This window comes from Uranotaenia lowii, chromosome 2, assembly GCF_029784155.1.
Source record: "Uranotaenia lowii strain MFRU-FL chromosome 2, ASM2978415v1, whole genome shotgun sequence".
Taxonomy (NCBI): domain Eukaryota; kingdom Metazoa; phylum Arthropoda; class Insecta; order Diptera; family Culicidae; genus Uranotaenia; species Uranotaenia lowii.
In genome coordinates, this window is record NC_073692.1 from 243301069 (window position 1) to 243327818 (window position 26750).

Below are 26750 nucleotides of genomic sequence, written 5' to 3' on the forward strand. Positions count from 1 at the left end.
AAATTACAAAAATTACAAAAATTACAAAAATTACAAAAATTACAAAAATTACAAAAATTACAAAAAATACAAAAATTATAAAAATTACAAAAAATTATAAAAATTACAAAAACTACAAAAATCACAAAAATTACAATAAAAATAACATAATCTCCAAAAATTACATAAATTACAAAAATTACAAAAATTTAAAAAAATACAAAAATTACAAAAATTACAAAAATTACAAAAATTACAAAAATTACAAAAATTACAAAAATTACAAAAATTACAAAAATTACAAAAATTACAAAAATTACAAAAATTACAAAAATTACAAAAATTACAAAAATTACAAAAATTACAAAAATTACAAAAATTACAAAAATTACAAAAATTACAAAAATTACAAAAATTTAAAAAATTACAAAAATTACAAAAATTACAAAAATTACAAAAATTACAAAAATTACAAAAATAACAAAAATTACAAAAATTACAAAAATTACAAAAATTACAAAAATAACAAAAATTACAAAAATTACAAAAAATACTAAAATTACAAAAATAACAAAAATTACAAAAATTACAAAACTTACAAAAATTACAAAAATTACAAAAATTACAAAAATTACAAAAATAACAAAAATTACAAAAATTACAAAAATTATAAAAATTACAAAAATAAAAAAAATTACAAAAATTTAAAAAAATTACAAAAATTACAAAAATCACAAAAATTACAAAAATTACAAAAATAACAAAAGTCACAAAAATTACAAAAAATTCAAAAATTACAAAAATTACAAAAACTACAAAAATTACAAAATTAATCAAAAATTACAAAAATTACAAAAATTACAAAAATTACAAAAATTACAAAAATTACAAAAATTACAAAAATTACAAAAATTACAAAAATTACAAAAATTACAAAAATTACAAAAAATACTAAAATTACAAAAATTACAAAAATTACAAAAATTACAAAAATTACAAAAATTACAAAAATTACAAAAATCACAAAAATTACAAAAATAACAAAAATCACTAGAATTACAAAAATTACTAAAATTATAAAAATCACAAAAATTACAAAAATTACAAAACTTTCAAAAATTACAAAAATTACAAATGACAAAAAAGACAAAAAAGACAAAAATTACAAAAATTACAAAAATTACAAAAATTACAAAAATTACAAAAATTACAAAAATTACAAAAATTACAAAAATTACAAAAATAACAACAATTACACAAATTACAAAAATAACAAAAATTACAAAAATTACAAAAATTACAAAAATTACAAAAACTACAAAAATTACAAAAATTACAAAAATTACAAAAATTACAAAAATTACAAAAATTACAAAAATTACAAAAGTTACAAAATTACAAAAATTACAAAAATTACAAAAATTACAAAAATAACAAAAATTACAGAAGTTACAAAAATTACAAAAATTACAAAAATTACAAAAATTACAAAAATTACAAAAATTACAAAAATTACAAAAATTACAAAAATTACAAAAATTACAAAAATTACAACAATTACAAAAATTACAAAAATTACAAAAATTACAAAAATTACAAAAATTACAAAAATTACAAAAATTACAAAAATTACAAAAATTACAAAAATTACAAAAATTACAAAAAATACAAAAATTACAAAAATTACAAAAATTACAAAAATTACAAAAATTACAAAAATTACAAAAATTACAAAAATTACAAAAATTACAAAAATTACAAAAATTACAAAAATTACAAAAATTACAAAAATTACAAAAATTACAAAAATTACAAAAATTACAAAAATTACAAAAATTACAAAAATTACAAAAATTACAAAAATTACAAAAATTACAAAAATTACAAAAATTACAAAAATTACAAAAATTACAAAAATTACAAAAATTACAAAAATTACAAAAATTACAAAAATTACAAAAATTACAAAAATTACAAAAATTACAAAAATTACAAAAATTACAAAAATTACAAAAATTACAAAAATTACAAAAATTACAAAAATTACAAAAATTACAAAAATTACAAAAATTACAAAAATTACAAAAATTACAAAAATTACAAAAATTACAAAAATTACAAAAATTACAAAAATTACAAAAATCACAAAAATTACAAAAATTACAAAAATTACAAAAATTACAAAAATTACAAAAATTACAAAAATTACAAAAATTACAAAAATAACTTAAATTATGAAAATAACAAAAATTACAAAAATTACAAAAATTACAAAAATTACAAAAATTACAAAAATTACAAAAATTACAAAAATAACAAAAATTACAAAAATTACAAAAAATACTAAAATTACAAAAATAACAAAAATTACAAAAATTACAAAAATTACAAAAATTACAAAAATTACAAAAATTACAAAATTAATCAACAATTACAAAAATTACAAAAATAACAAAAATTACAAAAATTTAAAAAAATTACAAAAATTACAAAAATCACAAAAATTACAAAAATTACAAAAATAACAAAAGTCACAAAAATTACAAAAATTACAAAAATTACAAAAATTACAAAAAATACTAAAATTACAAAAATTACAAAAATAACAAAAATTACAAAAATTACAAAAATTACAAAAATTACAAAAATTACAAAAATTACAAAAATTACAAAAATTACAAAAATTACAAAAATTACAAAAATTACAAAAATTACAAAAATTACAAAAATTACAAAAATTACAAAAATTACAAAAATTACAAAAATTACAAAAATTACAAAAATTACAAAAATTACAAAAATTACAAAAATTACAAAAATTACAAAAATTACAAAAATTACAAAAATTACAAAAATAACAAAAATTACAAAAATTACAAAAATAACAAAAGTCACAAAAATAACAAAAATTACAAAAATTACAAAAATTACAAAAATTACAAAAATTACAAAAATTACAAAAATTACAAAAATTACAAAAATTACAAAAATTACAAAAATTACAAAAATTACAAAAATTACAAAAAATACAAAAATTACAAAAATAACAAAAATTACAAAAATTACAAAAATTACAAAAATTACAAAAATTACAAAAATGACAAAAATGACAAAAATGACAAAAAATACAAAAATTATAAAAATTACAAAAAATTATAAAAATTACAAAAACTACAAAAATAACAAAAATCACAAAAATTACAAAAATTACAAAAATGACAAAAATTACAAAAATTTCAAAATTTACAAAAATTACCAAAATTACAAAAATTACAAAAATTACAAAAATAACAAAAATTAAAAAATTTACAAAAATTACAAAAATTACAAAAATTACAAAAATTACCAAAATTACAAAAATTGCAAAATTTACAAAATTCACAGAAATTACAAAAAATTAAAAATTTCAAAAAAATCAAAAGTTGCAATAATTACAAAAGTTACAATAATTTTAAAAAAAACTCCAAAGAACAATTTGTTTTTTGTACCAACCCACACAGGGGAGAACGATGAGAAAAAGTGATCAAAATTGTTTACGCCAAAACCCATACTTTTAAACGTCTTTAACAAAATTACTACATTTTTTACATTCTAAAAACTTGCCCAAAACATAATTGATCAAAAATGAAAATTACAAAAAAATCATTTTTTTATCTCACTGCTATGTAATGAGTCATATTTATGAAATGCTCATTTCAAAGTGCTTCAAATGTAGGTAAAATGTCCCGAAGACATGATGGGTCTAAAACGTAAACGTATGGGTAGGGGAACATGCCCCACCTAAGCGACTCGCTGATTTTTTATGTATTCCACGTTCATTTTGTGTAAAAAACTCGTTGAAAAAAAGTGTTTCCTACGGATGCTTATGATTATTTGTTACTCAAATTCATTTAGCTGCTTTAAAAACTTGATTTTTAAAACCCATATTCAAAACTACAAAACAAAACTGTGTATTCAATACGCGCCTAGCAGCCGAACACACCCAAAAGCAGCCGACGACCGAAAACACACCAATACTTACAGATACTTTGACTGGAAAGAAAATCAAAATGGACTAATCGAAATTTTAAAAAAATTAAAAGTAGATTTTTTGGACTTAGTTAATGTTCAAAATATGGTTTTTGACTTTTTGTTTACTTTCGATAAAATTGGCCGTTTTGAAAAATTAATGATATTTTCAACATATTACGATTGGCGCGTTATAACGAGCGCATGGGCCGTGATAACACATACCCATAAAAAGCATATCTTATCGAATTCAGTATGATTTATTAGCATATAATCATAGTATAAATTCTCCTTTATCGATGTGTCTGAAAATATCGTCTTATTCAACTTCCTCAGCTTGGTGACACCTTATTAAAAGTGTTTTAAAATTTAGATCGCAATGAATAAAAACCTAAATTGTGAAATTTTCACGATACAGGTGTATTTTAAGGAAAAATTCATATTTGCCATGGCCAATCACAGCATTAAAAACAAATTGGTAATATTTTGCAGACTTTAAATGTTTCAGATTCTTCAAAACACGAGTGGCCCGTTTTAGCCACATGGGGCGTTGTATGAACTTTCCCCTTAATGCAATCAAAAAGTGAACCGAGCTCACCCGAACTAGAGTGAAACAGGTGATATATCTCGTTTCAGTCTGAATATTTTTATTAAGAGTGTTGCACAAAACTGTTCATTTTTTAGTGACTCAAAACTCTTTCAAACATACTTTGCTTGAGTAAGCTCGGCCTGAAATGATATTCGGTTAGCTTCTAATATGTTGACGTCTTGAACAAAATTACTTCATTTTTTACAATCTAAATGCCAAAGACATATGTAGGTAATTGAATCATTTTTATCAGTGCTATAAAGTGCTTTAAATGTAAGTATAATGCCCCGAAGACAGGGTCTTAAACGCTCCGTTTTGGCGTAAACAATTTTGAACACCTTTTTACACTGTTTTTTTATTATTAAGCTTGATCATTTCGGTGATGTAATTAGTACTCGAGAATATTTTTCCATAATTTGTTTGTTTGGATTACATTTACCTGATCATTTTTGGAGCAGCAACGATAACAACAACTTGTACGTCTTGATGGCCGAGCAGTTATCGTGATAAGGCTATCATCCCTGGTCCACTGATGGCATGGGTTCGATTCCAATCTTGGTACTGGGTGTTTAATGTTAATCTTAACACATTAAGGATCGCGAAGAAATCTCAGCCCCAAAACACCGAAATTCGGTACTCTTTATTTCAGAAAGCAATGGATCATATAAAGAAATATTGATTTTGGATCTCTGAGTCACCGAAAATACTGTGTTCAATTTTGTCGAATAAGGTGTCATCATTTAATTTATAATTTGAGTTGTGATTCTAGTTGTGATACATTCGCGGCGAGCGAAAAAAAGAGATATCTCGTATTTGGTCCGCAATGTGTTGAGTTGGCCACGTTTATTCAGTCTGTAAATCGCCTAAGACTGTGTATATCTTCAAAAAACAATACCTAAATACAATGAACATCAGATGAAAACCTTTAATACTCTGCTGAATTTAAATCTTCGTTAGAGCCTTTTTTATAATTTGGGTATGCATGGAAATTTCCTCAAAAACCTACAAAATTTAAACTTTTAAAGTAAGAAATTGGTATGTTTATATAGAAATGCATAGCTTTTTCCTTTATCTGTAAGAAAACATTCGAATGCTTTAAGTAATTTCCCGCAGAAATAAAACAAATGTTCAATGCTCAAGTGGACATTGCAGATGGAATTCATGTCATAAAACCTGGATTTGAAAACCGCTTCACTAATTTTTTTGGCTCTACCGCTCCAAGGTTATTCATTTGAAATGATTATTTTGCAAGTTTCAATATAAATAATTGTAGGACGCCAATGAACTCATCGAAACGGATATTAATCAAAACCACCTTGATATCGTAAGATATCTTCTACCAACCTGTTCCGATTTTGTCATTTGAAAAAAAGTTGTAAAAAGCATGATGTGGCGCCTTGATAACAGCGCCACATGGAAAATTATAACTACCAAAGAAGAAATTTACCCGTTCTGTCCTTGAAAAATGTTTACCCAAGTAGGTACCAACTCACGAGCCCAGCTGTTGTGATAAAATGATTGATAAGTTTTCGCCCTAACAGCATCCCGCAATCAAATAGATGCAAATGAGATGCACAAACTGTCAAGGGGATAATTAGCTTTGCTCGTGCTGCTTCACCATGTTTGTTTCTGATCGCGTATACCTACTTGTACTTTCTTACCTGCCAACTGCCAAGGTCTGTGCCTCCATTGACGCATTATCGAGTGATATGGAAGGCCAAGCGGAAAAATAATTTGCCCTATCGCGTAGCAGACGGAAGATAGCTGTTTTTCATAAGTGACATTAGGATTGTTCTGAGAAAAAAAATATACGAACTAGAAATTCCATTCAAACATCTATTTGAAAATAATTTCTTCTCAAAAGCAAACTATTTAAATTCATCCCAAACATTCAAAGTAATTTTTAAAAGTTTTTTTTTTAATTTGACGTTTTTCAATTTTTTTCTCAAAATATTTCATTAAATTCTGTTATAGGGATATGATGTGTTTTCAGCCCATTTATAATGTTTAATAGTTTTAATGAGTGCTTTCACAAGTCTTTTGTTCACAGTTGCCTATGAATTATGGGTTGCCCTTGAACCACTCTACCGCAGCAGGAAAGAAATTTTATGATTTTAATTGTGAGTTTGTTTACGATTGCCATCGTCAATTACGAATCAAAGCAATTCCACAATTAAACAGGTCTAATAACACCTCGCTATCGGTTATCGATACCAAGTCATACGGATGATAATTGCGGTGGAAATTCTTCGATTACTCAACACTATAGTTAACAACTTTTCACTCCATTGGTCGACCTAGCACCTCGCAGTACCATTATGAAAAAAAATCTAGGAAAGCATTGAATCGTCTGCATCAAAACAGCGTTACGAAAGTTCCAATCTCAACTCAGCTTCTCACTTGGCTCCTCTCCAAAGAGAATTAAAAATAACTGATTATTTATAAGAAAAACCCAATTTAATACACTTGACAATGGATTGTAGCTTTTCTTTCAGCCTGTAAGTAAATAATGTTTGGAAACATATGACACAACAAATAAAGAAATGATAGATATATAAGTTCTGAATTAAGGAGTGTATTCGAAAAAAAGGCAACACTTTATTTTGTGAATAACCTTTGAATGCATGGAAGGGAATTTTCTAAAATTTTCAATGAAGCTACCTAGTAATGTAATTTGTACGTGTTCAAAATTTGGTGACAATCTGTCAAGTGGTTTTTGAGATATAGTCGAATACTGAAGTTCATTGACTAAATTTTTTTTGCAGGATCGAGAAAAATCCAGAAAAGTTCCAGTGGGAGAACAGCTGGAGATCAACTATTTGACCAAAGTTCACATATTAAATCGTTTTAGAAGTCCTAGAGGAGTCCAATAGTGAGCTAAAATTTAAATAAAAGTGAGGATTGTTGATTACATAAAGTGAGAGGCATGTGAGAGGTTTTTTCAAGCTCAATCCGAAAATATGAAAAGAGGAAGGGATAAAAAGTCAATTTTTACTGACTGCTTCGTCTAGCTGACCTATAAATAGGCCTGACTTCATTTCTACAAGGTAGAAAAGCTGCCCGGTAGGAAAATTAAACAAAATGCGGTGGTCAAATCGTGCGCAAAATATTTTAACTGCTTGTGGAGAGATATTTTGAAAAATTCCGTAATAGGCAGCAAAATGAACTCTTTAGCCGACACCTGCCAGGTTTCCTACCAAAAACTTTTCGTTAACAAGTCTCGCCTTTATTTTGCGCAGATAAACAAGGGAAGGAGGCTAACGATCAGCGTAAACTGCAAATAACTCTGTCTTTCAAAACGATTGACACGATGAATGGCTAAAAATACAAAGAATACTGCCTTCAAAGCGACCGTTTTCTCCGCAAAGCACTTCAATAGGTCTCACAAAGTTTATACTCTGTTTTAGTTGGATCTGGAATCGTGCCACAACGCAAAAACGATGGGCGATTGATAAGAAGTCAAATATGTTGTTTTTGTGCCGACTACCGAATAAGGAAAATCTGCTTAATCACATTTTCGTAGGAAAGAATTAAAGAAACATAAGCCGTAAATATCATGAATTTTTCGAAAAAGATACAGAGATCTTTCCCGCTATTGATCTCTTTTGTTTCTCTAATCTGCTCAATCTGCTTAATTTTTTATAGCTTCGACCCAATTTAATATTTCGACTTATTCTGAAGGTCAAGCTTCAGGAAACAGCAAACATAATTAAAAATAGCCTTGATTTAAAAAAGATGGTTCATAGTAACGTGTTGCCCACAAATTTAAATCGAAAAATTTCTGCATTGCTATCTCGCTATCTCAAAAACCACTTGACAGAACATCACACGAATTTGCATATGTTAACATTACATTACTAGCTAACTTTTCTGAAAATTTCATCAATTTACTTGCATGCAATTAAAAATTATTCACAAAACAAAGTGTTGCATTTTTTTCGAATACACACCTTATGATTGACGAAATTTGAATGCAGTTAATCAAGAATAAATTGAAAAACTAAAGATTCGACATTGATTATTGGATAAAAGAATTTCAAAATATTCATAATTTTATATAAATAACATAAATTGCAACCAATTGTTATTATTATTGGTGATTTTTGACTGACTGGATCCTAGAATATCCTTTATGTTCTGCCTCTATGATTTTTTATGAATAAGTATTTTCTTACTCAATGAACTCTTTTTGGGGTCACAGCATATGGTAACTTCAAAACAAAAGATATATAAAAAATTTAGAATACAATTTAAAAAAAAAAACCATACCATGGGTTTCAAATACTTCAACATTTGCTCTGAGTAACCTTTGAAGTGTAGGAAACGAGTGTGTATATTGAAAAAAAATAATGGGGTGAAATTACAATCGCTTGGGTAAAATATGATGTTGTTAATATTTACAATTTTGCCTCGTGATTTTTCCATTCTTGTCATTTTATTGTAGGATTGTTTTTTTATTTTATAATATTTTTAAATTGACCAAATAAGAAAAATTTACAAACTTGACAAAATGGTCAAAACTGATAAAAAAATGATAAAATTCGGAAAATGACGGAAATGACAAAACTGACAAAATTGATAAAATTGTCAAAAACTACAAAATTTATAAAATTGACAAAATAGACAAGATAAAATTGACAGTACTGAAAAAAATAAAAAAAAAATGACACAATTGAAAAAGTTAACAAAATTAACAAAATGGACAAAAGAATGACAAAAATGACAAGAATGACAAAAATTACAAAATTGTCCAAATTTTCAATTTTGCATTTATTTAAATTTTTGTTATTTCTGTCATAATTGTAATTTTTGTCATGTTTATCAGTTTTTTTTATTTGGCCTAAACTTCTCAATTCTTCCCGTTTTTTTTTTTATTTTTTCAATTGTGTATTTTATGAACTTTATCATATTTTTCAATTGAGAAAATTATAAAAAATTACAAAATTGACAAAATGGTCAAAATTGATAAAAAATTACAAAATTCGCAATATTTACATAAATGGCACAATTAACCAAATTGAAAAAAATCACATAACTGACAAAACTGACAAAATTGATAAAATTGTCAAAAACTACAAAATTTAAAAAATTGAAAAATTGGAAAAACTGACAAAATTGACAGTATTGAAAAAAAATTACACAATTGAAAAAATTAACAAAATGGACAAAATGGGCAAAAAATGACAAACATGACAAGAATGACAAAACTACAAAGTTTTTCAATTGTGTATTTTATAAATTTCATAATATTTTTAAATTGACAAAATAAGAAAAATTTATAAAATTGACAAAATGGTCAAAACTGATAAAAAAAATTATAAAATTCGCAAAATTTACATAAATGGCAAAATTAACCAAATTGACAAAATTCACTTAAATGACAAAACTGACAATATTGATAAAATTGTCGAAAACTACAAAATTTAAAAATTTGACTAAATAGACAAAACTGACAAAATTGACAGTACTGAAAAAAATAATAAAAATGACACAATTGAAAAAATTAACAAAATTTACAAAATGGGCAAAAAATGACAAAAATTACAAAATTGTCCAAATTTTCAATTTTGCATTTATTTAAATTTTTGTGATTTCTGTCATAATTGTAAATTTTGTCATGTTTATCACTTTTTTTTTTAAATTTGGCCTAATTTCCCTATTCTTTCCGTTTGTTTGATTTTCTCAATTGTGTATTTTATAAATTTTATAATATTTTTAAATTGACAAAATAAGAAAAATTTACATAATTGATAAAATGGTCAAAACTGATAAAGTAAATAACGAAATTCGCAAAATTTACATAAATAGCACAATTAACCAAATTGTCAAAATTCATATTTAATGATAAATGACAAAACTGACAAAATTGATAAAATTGTCAAATACTACAACATTTAAAAAAATGACAAAATGGACAAAACTGACAATTGGAAATAAATGGCACAATTGAAAAAAATAATAAAATGGACAAAATGGGCAAAAAAATGACAAAAATACAACTATGACACAAATGACAAAAATTAAGAACTTACTTAAAAGACAGTAAATAAAATTTTAGCAATTTGATCAATTTGTCAAAATTTTTTCTATTTTTCATTTTTGACTAAATTTACAAAATGGTCAAAACTGATAAAAAAAAATTTAACTTTACATAATTTACGTAAATTGACAAAATCAATATAAATAACAAAACAGACGAAATTGAAAAGAGTGACCAAAATAGAAAGATTTGCTGAAATTGTCAAAAATTACAAAATTTGCAAAATTGAGAAATTGAACAAAACAGAAAAAATTAACAGAATTGAAAAAAATACACAATTGAAAAAATTTAAAAAAAAATCAGAAAGAATAGGGAATAAATGGGCCAAATTTAAAACAAAAACTGATAAATGACAAAAATTACAATGCTGACAGAAATCACAAAAATTTAAATAAAAGCAATTAGAAAAATTCGAACATTTTTTTCATTTTTGTCATTTTTGTAATTTTTGTAATTTTTGTCATTTTTGTAATTTTTGTAATTTTTGTAATTTTTGTAATTTTTGTAATTTTTGTAATTTTTGTAATTTTTGTAATTTTTGTAATTTTTGTAATTTTTGTAATTTTTGTAATTTTTGTAATTTTTGTAATTTTTGTAATTTTTGTAATTTTTGTAATTTTTGTAATTTTTGTAATTTTTGTAATTTTTGTAATTTTTGTAATTTTTGTAATTTTTGTAATTTTTGTAATTTTTGTAATTTTTGTAATTTTTGTAATTTTTGTAATTTTTGTAATTTTTGTAATTTTTGTAATTTTTGTAATTTTTGTAATTTTTGTAATTTTTGTAATTTTTGTAATTTTTGTAATTTTTGTAATTTTTGTAATTTTTGTAATTTTTGTAATTTTTGTAATTTTTGTATTTTTTGTAATTTTTGTAATTTTTGTATTTTTTGTCATTTCTGTAATTTTTGTTAATTTTGTAATTTTCGTAATTTTTGTCATTTTTGTCATTTTTATCATTCTTGTCATTTTTGTCATTTTTGTCATTTTTGTCATTTTTGTCATTTTTGTCATTTTTGTCATTTTTGTCATTTTTGTCATTTTTGTCATTTTTGTCATTTTTGTCATTTTTGTCATTTTTGTCATTTTTGTCATTTTTGTCATTTTTGTCATTTTTGTCATTTTTGTCATTTTTGTCATTTTTGTCATTTTTGTCATTTTTGTCATTTTTGTCATTTTTGTCATTTTTGTCATTTTTGTCATTTTTGTCATTTTTGTCATTTTTGTCATTTTTATCATTTTGTCAATTTTATTTATTTTCACTATTTCGACAATAAGTAATTTTTTCAAAATTTTGCAAATTTTCATCTTTGTAAATATACCTAGTTACGTTAGCACAAACCATACTAAATTTAGTGAAAAGATGCTCCACTTTTTTTATTGCTATCCTTAGGGGCTGTTCACTAATTACGTAAGCACATAGGGGGGGGGGGGGTTTACATTTGCTTACAATCTCTTACCAGGGGGGTAGGGGGGGTTTCCAAAAATCTTACGTAAGAAATATTACATTAAAAATTTATCACAGCCACAGCCATACGAAACCATGTTAGTCAGGTTTTATTTTACTCACTACATATTTGTTGGTTAATTTTTATGTTATGTTATTTATCTTTTAATGTCTTTGAATTAATAAAAAAAATTCAGGTTCTATAAAATTTACAGAGAATCAATTTAAACCAAAAACACTAATTCACATTATTAAAAAAGATCGTCGCTTTACGCTTTTCATCATACCAATCTTTTCAATTGAGAAATTTATAGAAACAACAAGGAAAATGGCGCGTTGTGACACCACGATTTGAATCCATCATATTTCAAAAATGACTTCATTCAGAAAAAATCTTTAAAAATCAATATAAGCCGCTTTTAATAATGAATTTCTAGACAGTTTTTTCAGTGATAGACACTACCTACTCTTAATTTTACAAAAGATTTACCAAAGAAATCCTAAAACTTTATCGCTTACCGCTGAATGGGTCTGAGCTTTTAGGTTAGTTGACAACGTGATTGTCGTTAAACATTTTTGCCCCAGTTCTAGTAGTATAGAATGATATTTTTTTAAAGATTTTTATGATTTTCAGGTAAAAACATAACATTTTTTTATGGTACATTGTGCTAACCTGATCTCTCTTTTTTAAATCGGAATTTAGATTTTATATCGTTTATTCGATTGTGGAAATTTATTGAAAATTATTGTTACTCCAAACATGTCTTGAATAATGTTTTCTTTAATCGTTTATGACATTTCATCTATTGTTTTGTATAGATTGTCCTTTTCAAATACAGTTTTTTTTTTTTTAATTTTACTTAAGAAGTGCTTTGCTTTGAAGTCACATTTTTAATATTTTCATGCTATTTTTGAAAAAAAAAAAACGTGTCAATTTCTCTGACACGAATGCCATACTTCTGGTAAAGTGTCAAAAATAAAACCTAAAAAAAGTGTCAATTTCTCAAAGAATAAATAACGTAAGATCTTACTAGGGGGGGGGGGGGGAAGGGGGTTTTGAAAAATCTTACTTTGTCTTACCAGGGGGGGGGGGGGGGAGGGAGAGTTGAAAATTTCCAAAATCGTGCTTAAATTTAAGTTAAACGGCGTACATTATGTTATAATTAAAAATAGAGATTGAAAAAAAAAACTTCAAAATATTACCTAATAATAGTATCTTCAAAAATGACTAATAACATGTTTTATGATTTATTAGCCGTTCTCGTATTGAGCGTTAGCCCGATATACTATGTGTACCGCATTTAGGGAAAGTTACTCGTAATAGGTAACAGACAAAATAAATACTTGTATGAGATATTCTTGCTTAATAATTCGTTATTTACAGTTCATCCGTTCAACGTAATTTTACGTGGTTTTACCTTTTTTATAGCAATGTCTTCCAAGTTCTTCGATTTCTTAGCAAATTTTTGTCCTGAAATCGGTGCTCCATTTTTAAATTGTCGACTATTAACTATAATGCATGGGCAGAATCATTTCTAATGAATATTCTTATATTTTTGCATGTTCTAGGGTCGCGAGCTCTCGACTTCAGAGCTGTCACCGGTCATCGCAACTCTTTCGACAGCCCACGCCGAAGCCGTCAAACAGAGGGTAAAGGCGTTGAACCGAACTGTGCGAGGCAGAACTCGTAATCGCGGCTCCAAAAAGCCAGATATTCGAGATGTGTTCCGAGATTTGGACTCTTCGAGCACGGGCACGAGATCTCGCAGCGCCACTCCCGATTCGTTGGACTCCCTACCGGGTGACGATGTTTGGAACAGCTCGGGCTCCGGAGGCAACCATCATCACATCCCCAGTTTCGTGTCGGTTTTCGACGGAGGCAATGGAGCACCGGTAGCAAGACCTACACCAATCCGTGGCAAGCAACATCTGCGAAGGACACCGAGCGCTCCGCTGCGTGGATCGGCGGAATTGTTCCGTGGATCGCACGTGCGATGTGATATCCCCTTCCATAATGGTAATTACTACAGGAAATTATCATCACTACGAAGAATCTTCATAATTAAAATCTTTTTTTCAGCAGAGGGCATTGAACTGCTGAACTTCCAGAGACTTGGAACTATCCACATACCTAGGATTCGATCAGGATCGGATCCTTCGTGTACGATCGGGTAAATACGCACTTTTATATTTAATAAGGGGAGTTATTAACTATTTGTTGATTTTTGTGACAGAACTCGTGGTGGTCAGCATATCTCCGGCACCAGAAGTCATACGAACTTATACAACGACAAACAGAGCAACGATGACTCCGGCAATTCGTCTTCGGAACAGAGTCCCCCGAACTCACCACCCCGCAGCAGTCTGCTCTGTTCGGTCGAAAACTCTCCCCTGCGCTCGTCCTACGAACCGGTCAGCTTTGAGAGTATGATTAAGCAGACTTCGTCACCGCATGACGCGTCCCACAAGCTGTGGCAATTGCAGAGCTTCCGGGAACCGTGCTGTGACATCGACCAGGTGTCTGAGGGAGATATCAAACGCTTGCAGCCACTGTTATGGCTGGAGCTGGCCTCGCTTTTCGACAAAAACCATGTGACCCTAGACAAACGGAAACCGTTCAAACGAAAACGAAAGGAGGAAGGTAATGTCTTTGGAGTTTCATTGAACGCGCTCGTCAGGAGAGATCAACAGATTACCGGAGAAGATACGACCCTGGTTCCGTTAGTTCTACAATCTATTCTATCCGAATTGAGGGTACGTGGTGCTAAAGAGGAAGGAATTTTACGAGTGCCTGGCCATAAACAAAAGGTAAATGCCACTTCATTGTCTTAGTTATCACAAAAGTTAAATGTATTTTTGTTGATTGCAGACCGAGACATTCTACAATGAAATCGAAAGCAATTTCTATTATAAACCGGATAAAGTTGAACCACTGTTCAAGAAAGCGGGAGTGCATGATCTAAGCGCGCTCTTGAAGCGTTGGCTACGCGAACTACCTCAACCTCTGTTGGCAAATGACCTTGTGCATTTATTTTATCAAACGAATGGTAATGTATAAAATGTGTTTACGCAACCACAAATAACGTCGATTTTCTGTTTCTAGTTCTACCTCCACACGATCAGTACAAAGCGTTGGCCGTCCTTTGTCAGCTTTTGCCACATGAGAATCGGAACACTTTAAGAGAGTTGCTCTGCTTCTTCCGATTGGTGGTGGACTTCCAAGATACCAATAAAATGACCCAACAAAACGTGGCCACCATAATAGCGCCATCATTCTTCCCACCAAGGTATGGTTCACTATAATGCAGACAAAAGTATTAACTGGCGATTAACATGGTTTTCAACGAAACAGGTTTATTCATCCGCCCGATAAAAACGACATCGGTGCTCAGGTGCGCATGGCAGCGCAGTGTTGTCAATTGACGAATATGCTCATCACTCTAGCAGATGATCTATGGCTTGTTCCGACACGTTTGATAGAGCAAAGTCGTATTACCAACAAGAACGGACAGGTAAGTTACCCGAGGCTATATGGAAAAGACATACAACGTCTTAGCCGATTTAGGCTTTACAGACTGAATAAATGACGTGGACAACTTAAGACTAACATTTAACACCCAGTACCGAGCTGGGAATCGAACGCTAACCACTTGACCACCGAGACGAATACCATATGAAGTATGCAAGTGCATTTTGAGTAGAAATATTGAAAGAATTTGTATCGTTCCGTCATGGTTTAACGTGCATATCGTGCCGCTTTTTCCTTTGAAACCTTTGAGCTTCCTGTGGAAGTTTTTCTTCGACTTCTTGAGATTACCTCCTCTGACAAAATTCTTGCCGCAGCAGTTTAGATCTAGTAGAGGTAAAAAAAAAATTTTTTTTCCCCCAACACACGCAATCGAAGTCAACTGCATTCGATAACGCCTTGTCAAGTCGGACTTTGTTCACATCCACAACAACCTCCCTCCAACCAGACGCCTTTCCTTCGGCACCTGTTTGACACCTTTTGGTTCAACGTACTCCAATGGTATCTGCCCGACGGTGTTCCATAACATGGATTCCTGGCTTGACTGATGGCTTCATGGTTTCATGGTCTGGATATAAACCGCAGACAAATTATTATCCTTTCCAAGTTAATCAGTAATCACTCGAAGCTTCCTGCACGCTCTATTTTTTTAACTCAAAATTAAGTATGACCGAGGTTCAAAACATAGTTCGATTCTATGAACTTAAAGTTAAGTACCCTTTTTCCTCCTTGCGATGGATCAAAACGGAGTTCGAACTGCGAACTCAAAATTGATCCCTTTTTTTCCTTCGGCGAGGGATCAAAGCTGAGTTCGACCTTATGAACTGAAAATTGAACTCTCTTTGTTGGACTGAAAACACTTAGCGAGTTCAGTTCGAACCGGAACAGCAACCAACGAACACGTCGCAAAATTTTGTCGCTCCGGAACAATTACCGGAAGACTATGAAGGAACTTTATAATGAAATGCATGTTCACCGTGTCAGCGTAAAATTCTGTCCGTCATTGTCATCATATGGTGAGCGGCTTGGAATGTCCGGAAACTTCCGGATGTTGTTTACTTCCCGTGGGAAGTAACATCCGGAAGTTTCTTTGACCGGGAGTGTCAAAACTTTCCACCGCTCTGTACCGGAACAGCAACATCCGGGTACAAAAAATTTTAATCATCCTTTAATTCCCTGAAAATAAGCTACCCTCGAAAAAAAAAGGATAAATTCGAGTTCGGCTGCCGAACTTAGTATTGAGTATGCCTATCAGAACTTAGTTTTGCTATTCCCCAGTTAAACTCAAAGTTGGGGGATGCCATCGAAGTGCTGTTTTGAACCAAAACTACTTAATTTTGAGTTTAAAAAAAAAGAGCGTTTTTTTTTTTTTTTTTTTTAATATGTCTTTATTAGTCTTTTAATCATTACATTTAAGTTACATTATTAAAGTTAAATTAAAGTGTTCAGATCAATTATGATCAGTTCAACTCTTTGATACAGTTAATTTTAAACATTGTTTATTTGATTTAAATTTGCTTTAGCAATAAATAATTTGATTTAAAGGAGAATATCCTGTTAAGCAAAAAAGAAAAGATGTTTAAACTTAATCCTAAATCCTAAAAACTAACCTAATTGTAAAGAGAACGAATCTCTGCGATGGAAGACTGCATCGATTTGCCTCTGAAGTTGGAGATGATTTTGTTGGCCATCTCTTCGATCGATTCTATGCCTGCAATCCGATGAAGATCTTCGGTGCTGTGCCAAGGTGGAAGCCGCAAAATCATTTTCAGAACCTTGTTCTGAATCCTCTGGATGGCTTTCTTCCTCGTCGCGCAGCAGCTAGACCAAATCGGAACTGCATACATTATCGCTGGTCGAAAGACCTGTTTGTAGATTAACATCTTGTTTCGCAGACACAACCTGGATTTCCTGTTGATGAGAGAATAAAGAGATTTAGTGTATTTATTACATTTAGATTGAATATCTTCAATGTGATTTTTAAAAGTAAGATTCCGATCAAGTGTGAGTCCCAAGTACTTCACGTGATCAGACCATTCTAATGAAACCCCATTAAAAGTTATGGAATGATTTTCATTAGGTTTTAAAAAATTTGCTCTTGGCTTATGGGGAAATAAAATAAGTTGAGTTTTGGATGCGTTAGGAGAAATTTTCCACATTTTCAAGTAATTCAAAAAGGAATTTAAATTTTGTTGCAATCTACTGCGTACCACCCGTAAATTTCGACCTTTGGCTGAAAGCAAAGTATCATCAGCAAATAATCTTCTACCTTTTCCTTCTGGGACATCAGGAAGATCAGAAGTAAAAATATTGTATAAAATTGGCCCAAGTATACTGCCCTGAGGGACCCCAGCTCTAATGGGAGTCCTTTCAGAGCATGAATTTTGATAGCTTACTTGTAAGGTTTGGCTAGTCAAATAATTTTGAATAATTTTGGTGAGATATACAGGAAAATCAAATCGAGCTAATTTAGCTACTAAACCTTTGTGCCAAACACTGTCAAAAGCTTTTTCAATATCAAGAAGAGCAACACCAGTTGAATAACCCTCAGATTTGCTAGCGTTAATCATATTAGTTACACTCAAAAGTTGATGTGTAGTAGAGTGTCCATGACGAAAACCAAATTGTTCATCAGGGAAAATAGAATTCTGATTAATGTGAATCATCATTCTATTCAAAATAACTCTCTCAAATAGTTTACTTAAAGAAGGAAGCAAACTAATTGGTCGATAACTTGATGGCTCTGAAGCACTTTTTCCAGGTTTCAAAATTGGAGTTACTTTGGCATTTTTCCATTTATTGGGAAAATAAGCCAAGTGAAAACATTTGTTGAAGATTTTAACTAAAAAATTTAAAGTGCTTTCAGGCAACTTTTTAATAAGAATATAGAAAATCCCATCTTCCCCCGGAGCTTTCATATTTTTAAATTTTTTGAAAATCAATTTAAGTTCATCAATATTTGTCTCACAAGAACTTTCAAATACATTTTGTTTAGAAAGAATTTCATCAAATTCAAGGGAAATTTGAGCATCAATTGGACTTCAACGTTTAAATTAAAATCATGAGCAGACTCAAATTGTTGGGCTAATTTTTGAGCTTTTTCTGAATTAGTTAAAAGAAGTTTATCCCCATCTTTCAAAGTAGGAATTGGCTTCTGGGGCATTTTCAGAATTTTAGTTAATTTCCAAAAAGGCTTTGAGTAGGGTTTTATGTCCTCTACTGCTTTAGCAAAATTTTCATTACGAATGAAATTTAAACGACGTTTGATCTCTTTTTGAAGGTCGCAATAAATAAATTTTAAATAAGGATCCCTAGTACGTTGATATTGGCGTCGACGAATGTTTTTCAGTCGTATCAAAAACTGAAGATCATCATCAATTAAAGGTTGATTAAATTTATGTTTAACTTTAGGTATTGAAGCGGCTTTAGCATTGACTATTGAAGTTGTCAAATTTTCTATAGCCAAATCAATATCTTCTATTGAATTCAGTGGAACGTTTACATCTAAATTACGTTCAATAAAATTCATATATCGCTCCCAGTTAGCCTTTTGAAAATTAAAAGTTGATTTTAAAGGGTTTTCAATGGGACTTTGGGATAAAGAGAAAGTTATTGGAAGGTGGTCTGAATCGAGGTCCGCATGAGTAACTAATTGACTACAATGCTCGCCTAAATCCGTTAGAACCAAATCAATTGTGGAAGGATTTCTAATCGAAGAGAAACAAGTATGCCCATTAGGATATTCAACAGTATAATAACCTGCAGAGCAATCATTAAACAAAATATTCCCATTAGAATTTGATGAAATATTATTCCAAGATCGGTGTTTTGCATTAAAGTCACCAATAATAAAAAATTTAGATTTATTTCTGGTGAGTTTTTGTAAATCTCCCTTCAAAAAATTTTTCTGTTCACCGCTGCATTGAAAAGGCAAGTATGCGGCAACAATTATAATTTTCCCCATAGAAGTTTCTAATTCAATTCCAATTGTTTCTAAGACTTTTGTATTGAAAGAAGGAAGAAGTCTAAATTTGAGACGACTATTGATGACAATAGCTACACCCCCACCTTGTCGATCAAGTCGATCATTCCGTAAAATTTTAAAGAAAGCATTGCTTTTCAAGTTATTGTCTGGCTTTAAAAAAGTTTCAGTGATGGCAGCAATATGTATGTTTTGAGTTTTCAAAAATAAAAAGAATTCATCTTGGTTAGCCAGCAAAGATCTAGCGTTCCAATTCAAAATATTTAAACATCTATTTGGATCCATGAGGGAATCGTAAAGTCATAATAATTTTGTTAGCATAATTAAAAGAAGTTTGGAAAGCTTCAAACATTGAATTTGCTTTCAACATAAGTTGCATCATTTCCATTAAATTTTGATGCAAAAATTTTAATTTTTCCTCAGTAATCTCACCCAAATCAACAAAATCGTTAGGATCAGAAGAGGAAGGAGAAGAACAAGTATTTGAATTTCGGGGATTTTCCCAAGCCTTCGCATGAACGTTGAGACTTGGTTTTTTCCCATTTTTATTAGTTAAACCTGAAGAGGGAAACCCATTTTCAACCACCTCTGAGAACGATAAACAACGAGTCTGGGGCGCAGATTCAGCACAGGTAACATTAAAATCACTTCGGGTATTACCCAGCCGTGATTCCAATGTAGACCGAGGCTGACCGCGAACAGGCAGGTTGTTTGCCGGCCCGACGTGTGAAGACGAAAAAGAGGAAGGAGGAGAAGAAACTTTTCTGGAAACTTTGGGATTTTTCCTAGAAGCAATAATTTTTGCCCTGATGGGACAGTCTAGAGAATTCGAGGAATGATTACCTGCGCAATTCGCACACTTAAAAAATTCTGTTTTTGGCTTATCACCACCAAAAAGGCATTTAGATTTTTCATGATCGAATGAGCCGCAAAACATACATCTGGCATTCATTCTACAATTTTTAGTGCCGTGACAAAAAGCTTGACAACGACGACATTGTGTAATATTTTGTAAAAAATTGGTAGTAGATTTACGAAAAGGTTCAAATTTTACTCGACAATGAAACATAAGACGAGCCTTTTCCAGAATTTTTAAATTATTAACCTGATCCTTTTTAAAATGGATCAAATAAAGTTCAGGAGCAAAACCAACACTACTGGTATTATTCGTGTTGGTTCTTTTCCTCATTTGAATTACTTGAATTGGAGAAAAACCTAACAAAGAATTTAATTCAGCTGTGATCTCATCCGGTGTCTGATCGCCAGTGAGACCACGAAGTACAACTTTAAATGGACGATCACTTCTAGTGTCGTACGTAAAAAATTGGTGTTTTTTATTATTCAAATAATTTAAAACCTTTTGAAAATCATTAAAAGATTCCGCCAATATACGAGCAGTTCCCCTTCGACCGATCTGAAAAGAAATCTTCACATCCTTGACGGAAGTGACGATTTCTTTTCGAAAGGCATTGAAGTCAGGAATCGTGACCGTTATTGGTGGAATCTTTTCGTTTTTAAGAGTATAAGAAGAAGAAGAAGGTTTCTTAGTACTCTTATCAGAATTAAATATGAATATTTCCTCATCACCGATGTTATGAAGGACATCGAATGAATTGGAAATTTCAATTTTTTTAGGCGATGGACCTGAATTAGGTTCGGCAATCCGTTTTCTTCCGGCCCTTGACCCGGCCGATGACTTCCCCATGCTGGAAAGAAAAGAGAAAATATGAATAAAAGAAAATGAAAATAATTTTAGCACTGAAAAGTGCTGATTGAAATACAGGTAAGGAAAAAATAAATAATGTAAAATGTTCCTGCAGGTACACAGCAACGATACGATGCTCCGGCGTACGTGTTGACGGCTCAACGGTACAGATGGAAGTGAAAAAAAAAAAAAAGAGCGTGTGCTCGTCTCCATTAAGGGTGTCCACGATGAAATTGCCACACACAAAATTGATTCGCAAAACTCGAATTTTCATCCGATTGCCATCAAATTTTCAGGGATTAAAAAATAACTATTAAACTCCATTATTTCATTTTATTTACAGTCCATACGCAAATGCCCCCATCTTGGCCTTAACCCCGGCCATAAGATTCTGCACAACCTGTGAATCAACCATTTTTTGCATACTTTCTTCAGTTCCTTCCCTACCTTAGGTCGTTTAAGAATGTACTGCTTCATAATGCCCAGTACTCCTCGATGGGGCGTAACTCAGGAGTGTTGGGAGAGTTGAACATTTTCGACACGAAATTGACCTTATTGTCCGCATACCACTTCAGCACGTCCTTGGAGTAGTAGCATGAGGCAAAATACGGCCAGAAGATTGTTGGGACGTTGTGGGCCTTCAGGAGAGGAAGCAGTCGCTTCTGGAGGCACTCTTTCATGTACACCTGTCCGTTCATCGTTCATCGCACTCCGCTTCCCGCACGAGCAGGTGGATTGCCAAACCAGGAATTTATTCGCAAATTTGGACATCTTCTGAGTGCAGATATGCTCCGGAACGCATTACTTATCCTTGGTCGTGAAAAACAGGTTGCCGGATATCTGTTTGAAATCGGCCTTCACATATATTCCGTCGTCCATGATGAAGCATTCAACTTTCGTCAGCATGTTGAGGTACAAATTCCTGGCACGGGTTTTGGCGGACTTGTTCTACTTCTCGTCGCGATTAGGGGCCTTTTGTACCTTGAACGTTCGAAGCCCAGCCTTAGTTTTGGCCTTCTGGACTAAACTTCGGCTTAGCCACTGCAGGCAGATTCTTAGCCACTTTCGGTTGGAGACCCCAGCTACGCGGTTGTGATTTTTTGTGTTGTACGGAATACTTTTCTCTTAACTTCTGGGATTCCGATCGGTGGTCAATCGTTCCTCGAACCGCTTAATCACTCGCGACACACCATGGAATTTGCGATTCTCAACGTTTTAGCGATGGAACGATGCGAGCATCTTGTTCTCGTGATGAATGCGCAAGATTTTACCACGCACGAGCTGTTCTTTCGACTCCATTTCCGCGAGTTTTGATCACAGGACTTTAAAACTTGCAGGATGTAAGCAATACACTATGAACTGAATCCCCCAAATTTTCATTAAATTCTACCCAACGGTTAAAAAGTTAGAACAATTTCATAGTGTAGCAATCTCATCGTGGACACTCTTAAGAAATGGCATCATCAGAATTCCGTGTTGTTATGGATTCAAATTTTTCAAGTCTGTTAATTTAAACTAATAAATCGTGTTCAACGTCATTGAATGTTGAAAGTTTTCAATTTCAGTTCTGTCAAGGATTTAGATTTTTTCTTCCTGTGTAGGCAAAAGTATTAGAGGTTAAGTTAATAAAAAAAGGATTGATGGCCTCCGCCTAGTTTCCCATATCGACGAGCTGGCATGTTACCTGGTTCCTCTATCTTCCAATAGCTTCGAGCCATCGACCTTCCATTGGCTTCGGCTCGTTGATCTTCTATTGGATCCTTTCGCTTCTTCTCTACTTGTGTGGGGAATAACTTTTCCACAATTCGTATATCGCTGTTTTTCGTCTGCATTGGACAAAGCTTCGAGGAATAGCAACAATGCCGGATGTTACCAAGTTTTTGAATTGAACATATTCCATCTGTTATCAGTGTCATGCAGATGAAGAAGCCGATAATTTAAACACTTTCTTGTCAATGCAATCGATTTTTTTCAGAATTATTTTTTCATACATCCGAAGTGACTAGAGAAAGATTCTACTTTTCATGTTGGACAAGATCACACATGATCTTGTCGATCACAGTGATTATGATCTATTTGTCTACTCTCTGGAGCCACCATTTTTCATATTTATTCTTATTCAAAATAAAAGGTACCAAAAAATTCAATACTAAAAGAAACTCAATTCCATTTCAGCCTAAACGACAGCTAACGCGCAAAGTGAAACACACTTCCAGCAATGATGCCAACAGCTCAGGAGATTTCGTCATTGACACCAACCACATTCACAGATTAGTCATTTGAAGGTAATGTTTGCATTGCAGCCGAATCTGAATCGGAACCGATCTTCTGGGGGTGAAAAACTTTTTTTTTTTGTTCAAACTGTATACACTTTAAGCTAGCTTTACCAATAAATCAACCAACAACCATCACCAATTTAACTCTTAGAGACTGTTTAAACTCTAATGTTCTATCTGTAAGTGGGAAATGATTAGTTTAATAAACGCGGAATGAGGGCCACCGCCAATTTTGGCGGTGACCGGCATGAGTCTTCCAGGGGTCCTTAGACTCACTTCCATAACTTAGTTAGAATATGTTCGGTTTTTGATATTTTGGTGCGTGTAAATAAAGTGAGTGTATAAATGTGTCAGGTTGTATGTGTGAATATCCCTTATCGTAATAGAATTAGCTAATACACAACATCCGTTGTGATTTACTATCGTCAGGAGAACTAGTTTACCATATTTAACAGAAGCGTTCCGATATCGTAGACTACGCGGTCACGTAATCAACTAAGCTTATACCACTAAAATAGGTCATGAAAAGATTGATCAGAACGAGAGGTGAAGTTGATGTCAGACATTGTACGGAAAATCCCAGCAACGATACGTTGCCAGGGCAGGTGTAATATGCAAACAGTAAGGTTAAGATAAATTTTACTGTGCGGAAAGGCATGAAAACTGGAGCATACGTAAAAACCAAGATTAAAGTTGGTCGTAAAAGGAAGTCAATGTAATTTGTATTTATCACAGCAGTGTTTATTGTAGTCACATAACCTAAACAGAGAACAGAATAGAAACATATCTAAAAGCTGTAAATTGCTGTACAAGTGTTAGATTGAATGATAAAGAAAGTGTGTATGAATCGATATTTTTTTTTCCTTCGATATATCACAAATCCAAAAACCGTAAACCGCTTCTTATCAACCCTCATCCCTTCCAGAAATTTGCACCCGTTACATACCCCTCGAGTGTCAATTTGACACTCCAGACTTTAACCAAAATATCTCTCTTGTTTTCCAACCGAATTTTACAAAATTTATAGTTTTGGAAACGTCGTAACGTAAGTCAACCTACAACACTTCAGTTTGCTGTTATTCAAAGTCTAAGAAAAAAAATCTGAAAAAACATGCTTCGGAAAAAAGACTGCCGATCAACTACGGAATGCCCAAAAAACTTTTACTCAGTATCCAAGAAAGCTGAAGTTAGAAGCTATACGTTGCTCATAAGGGTATATTTTTTTGAAATTTTTAAAGATATTCACAAAAATGTAAAAAAGTGGTGTAAAACTCGCACTTTCCAATCCATGAACCGTTGAAATTGTTTAGATAAATTTTGAGGGATGCAATCGATCCCAGGTGCTTTGTTGGATTTCATGTTTTTGATTGCCGCTTCTATTTCAGCCAGCGGGGGCGCTTCCGAGTTGACGCCATTTATGCGACTTACTGTTGGCGGTTCAAGCTGCGGGTTCTGTTGGCCATCGCTATTCGTGACTCGGAAGAGTTGTTCGAAGTGCTCAGTCCATCGTTTGAGCTGATCTGTTCGATCGGTCAATAACTGACCTGCTCGGTCTTTCAGCGGCATTCTTGCATTAGTCCTTGCACCACTGAGGTGGCGAGAAATGTCATAAAGTAATCGGATATCTCCATTGGCGGCGGCTCTTTCCCCCTCTTCGGCTAGGGAGTTTGTCCAGGCTCTCTTGTCTCGTCTACAAGCTCGTTTAACTGCCTTTTCCAGCTCCGCATACCGTAAGCGGGCGGCTGCTTTGGCTGACCCGGTACATGCCTGCTCAATTCCCACTTTCTCCTTTCTCCGATCATCGACCATCCTCCAAGTTTTATCCGACATCCATTCACTTCTTCTTCCACAAACTTTACCTTGATTCCACACCACTGTTCTTCGACTGTTCCGTCTGTCGGCAACTCCGAGGCTCGGGATTCTAGCTGTTCAACTTATGCCCTTTTCACCTCTGGATTCTCCAACCGGCGGACGTCGCGTCGTATCGATACCCGACTTTCTCCTCGCGCCGTTGGACACGCGCAACTCTCAGTCGTATCTCACCAAGGACGAGGTGATGGTCAGATGCAATGTCTGCGCTTCGCTTATTGCGGACATCAAGAAGGCTCCTTCTCCATTTTCGGCTGATGCAGATGTGGTCAATTTGATTTTCTGTTCGGCCATCTCGGGATACCCAAGTGACCTTATGTGCTGGTCGATGGGGGAAGAGCGATCCACCGATCACCATGTTGTTGTTGCCACAAAATTCTACAAACAGCTCTCCGTTTTCGCTCACCTGTCCTTGGCCATGGCGCCCCATGATGCGCTCAAGGTCTTGATCGTCGGAACCAATCTTTGCGTTGAAGTCGCCCAAATGGATTTGAATGTCACCCTTCGGAATTTTCTCTACCACGCTGTTCAGTTGACTGTAAAACTGCTCTTTCTCCTGCAAATCGGCAACGTCAGTTGGCGCATAACACTGGACCATTGTAAGGTTTCTAACCCGTGTTCTAAATTTGGATACGATTATTCTTCCGTTTATCGGTTCCCATCTAATGAGGGCCGCGTAGGCCTGCGGGCTTAACATGAAACCAACTCCTCGTTCCCGAGTAGCATGTTCTCCTCGTATGCCAGAGTAAAGCAGGACTTGCCCGGACTGTGTCTTGTGTTCTCCAGTGTTAGGCCAACGGACTTCGCTCAGTCCCAGAATTTCAAGCTTGAGGCGGCTAGCTTCTCTAGCAAGTTGAGCCAGCTTGCCTTGTTGAGCAAGGGTTTAAACATTCCAAGTTCCAATTCGTGTCCGTGTTTTCATGCTAAAAGTCGTCGCCAAAGTTCCAGATCGGTCATTTCTTTCGGATTCCGTAACAAGTTTATGAATCGGGAGCAGTAGGTTGTTAGCCTAAAGTCCCTAATACTCATAAGTTATCGCAAATTACCGCTAGCAGCAGCTAGCAAAATCGACCGATTCATAAGGTGGTTCGTACCAGTTTATGATTTTGGCGTTGAACGTTGCATTCACTCCATTCTATCTGCGCCAAAAACGCTGAACCTACCTAACTTTTTCTAATTTAGATACCGACGGGTGAGCGAAAACAGACAAAAACGCAAGCGTTTACTTTTAGTTTTATACTATTTATCATATTTGTGTAGTCAAAGTATTCCAAACTATATCAAAGTCATAGAATGTATTTGAAATGAATATGATTGACGTAGAGTTGTT

The 26750-nt window shown here is 32.3% G+C and overlaps 1 protein-coding gene across 3 annotated transcripts in view; it reads left to right on the top strand.

Moving 5' to 3' along the window:
* Positions 1-24398, top strand: part of LOC129743863 (rho GTPase-activating protein conundrum) — a 352674-nt gene extending 328276 nt beyond the window's left edge. For 2 of the 3 annotated variants that reach the window (XM_055736074.1, XM_055736075.1), the window contains 7 exons: positions 13632-14079; positions 14143-14233; positions 14297-14870; positions 14932-15109; positions 15166-15349; positions 15415-15574; positions 23451-24398. In XM_055736074.1, the coding sequence (XP_055592049.1) occupies positions 13632-14079; positions 14143-14233; positions 14297-14870; positions 14932-15109; positions 15166-15349; positions 15415-15574; positions 23451-23558 (1743 nt within the window). In that variant the 3' untranslated portion in view covers positions 23559-24398. The remainder of the gene's footprint in view (positions 1-13631; positions 14080-14142; positions 14234-14296; positions 14871-14931; positions 15110-15165; positions 15350-15414; positions 15575-23450) is intronic. The other variant, XM_055736076.1, reaches the window with a different exon arrangement.
* The last annotated feature ends 2352 nt before the right edge of the window (positions 24399-26750 follow it).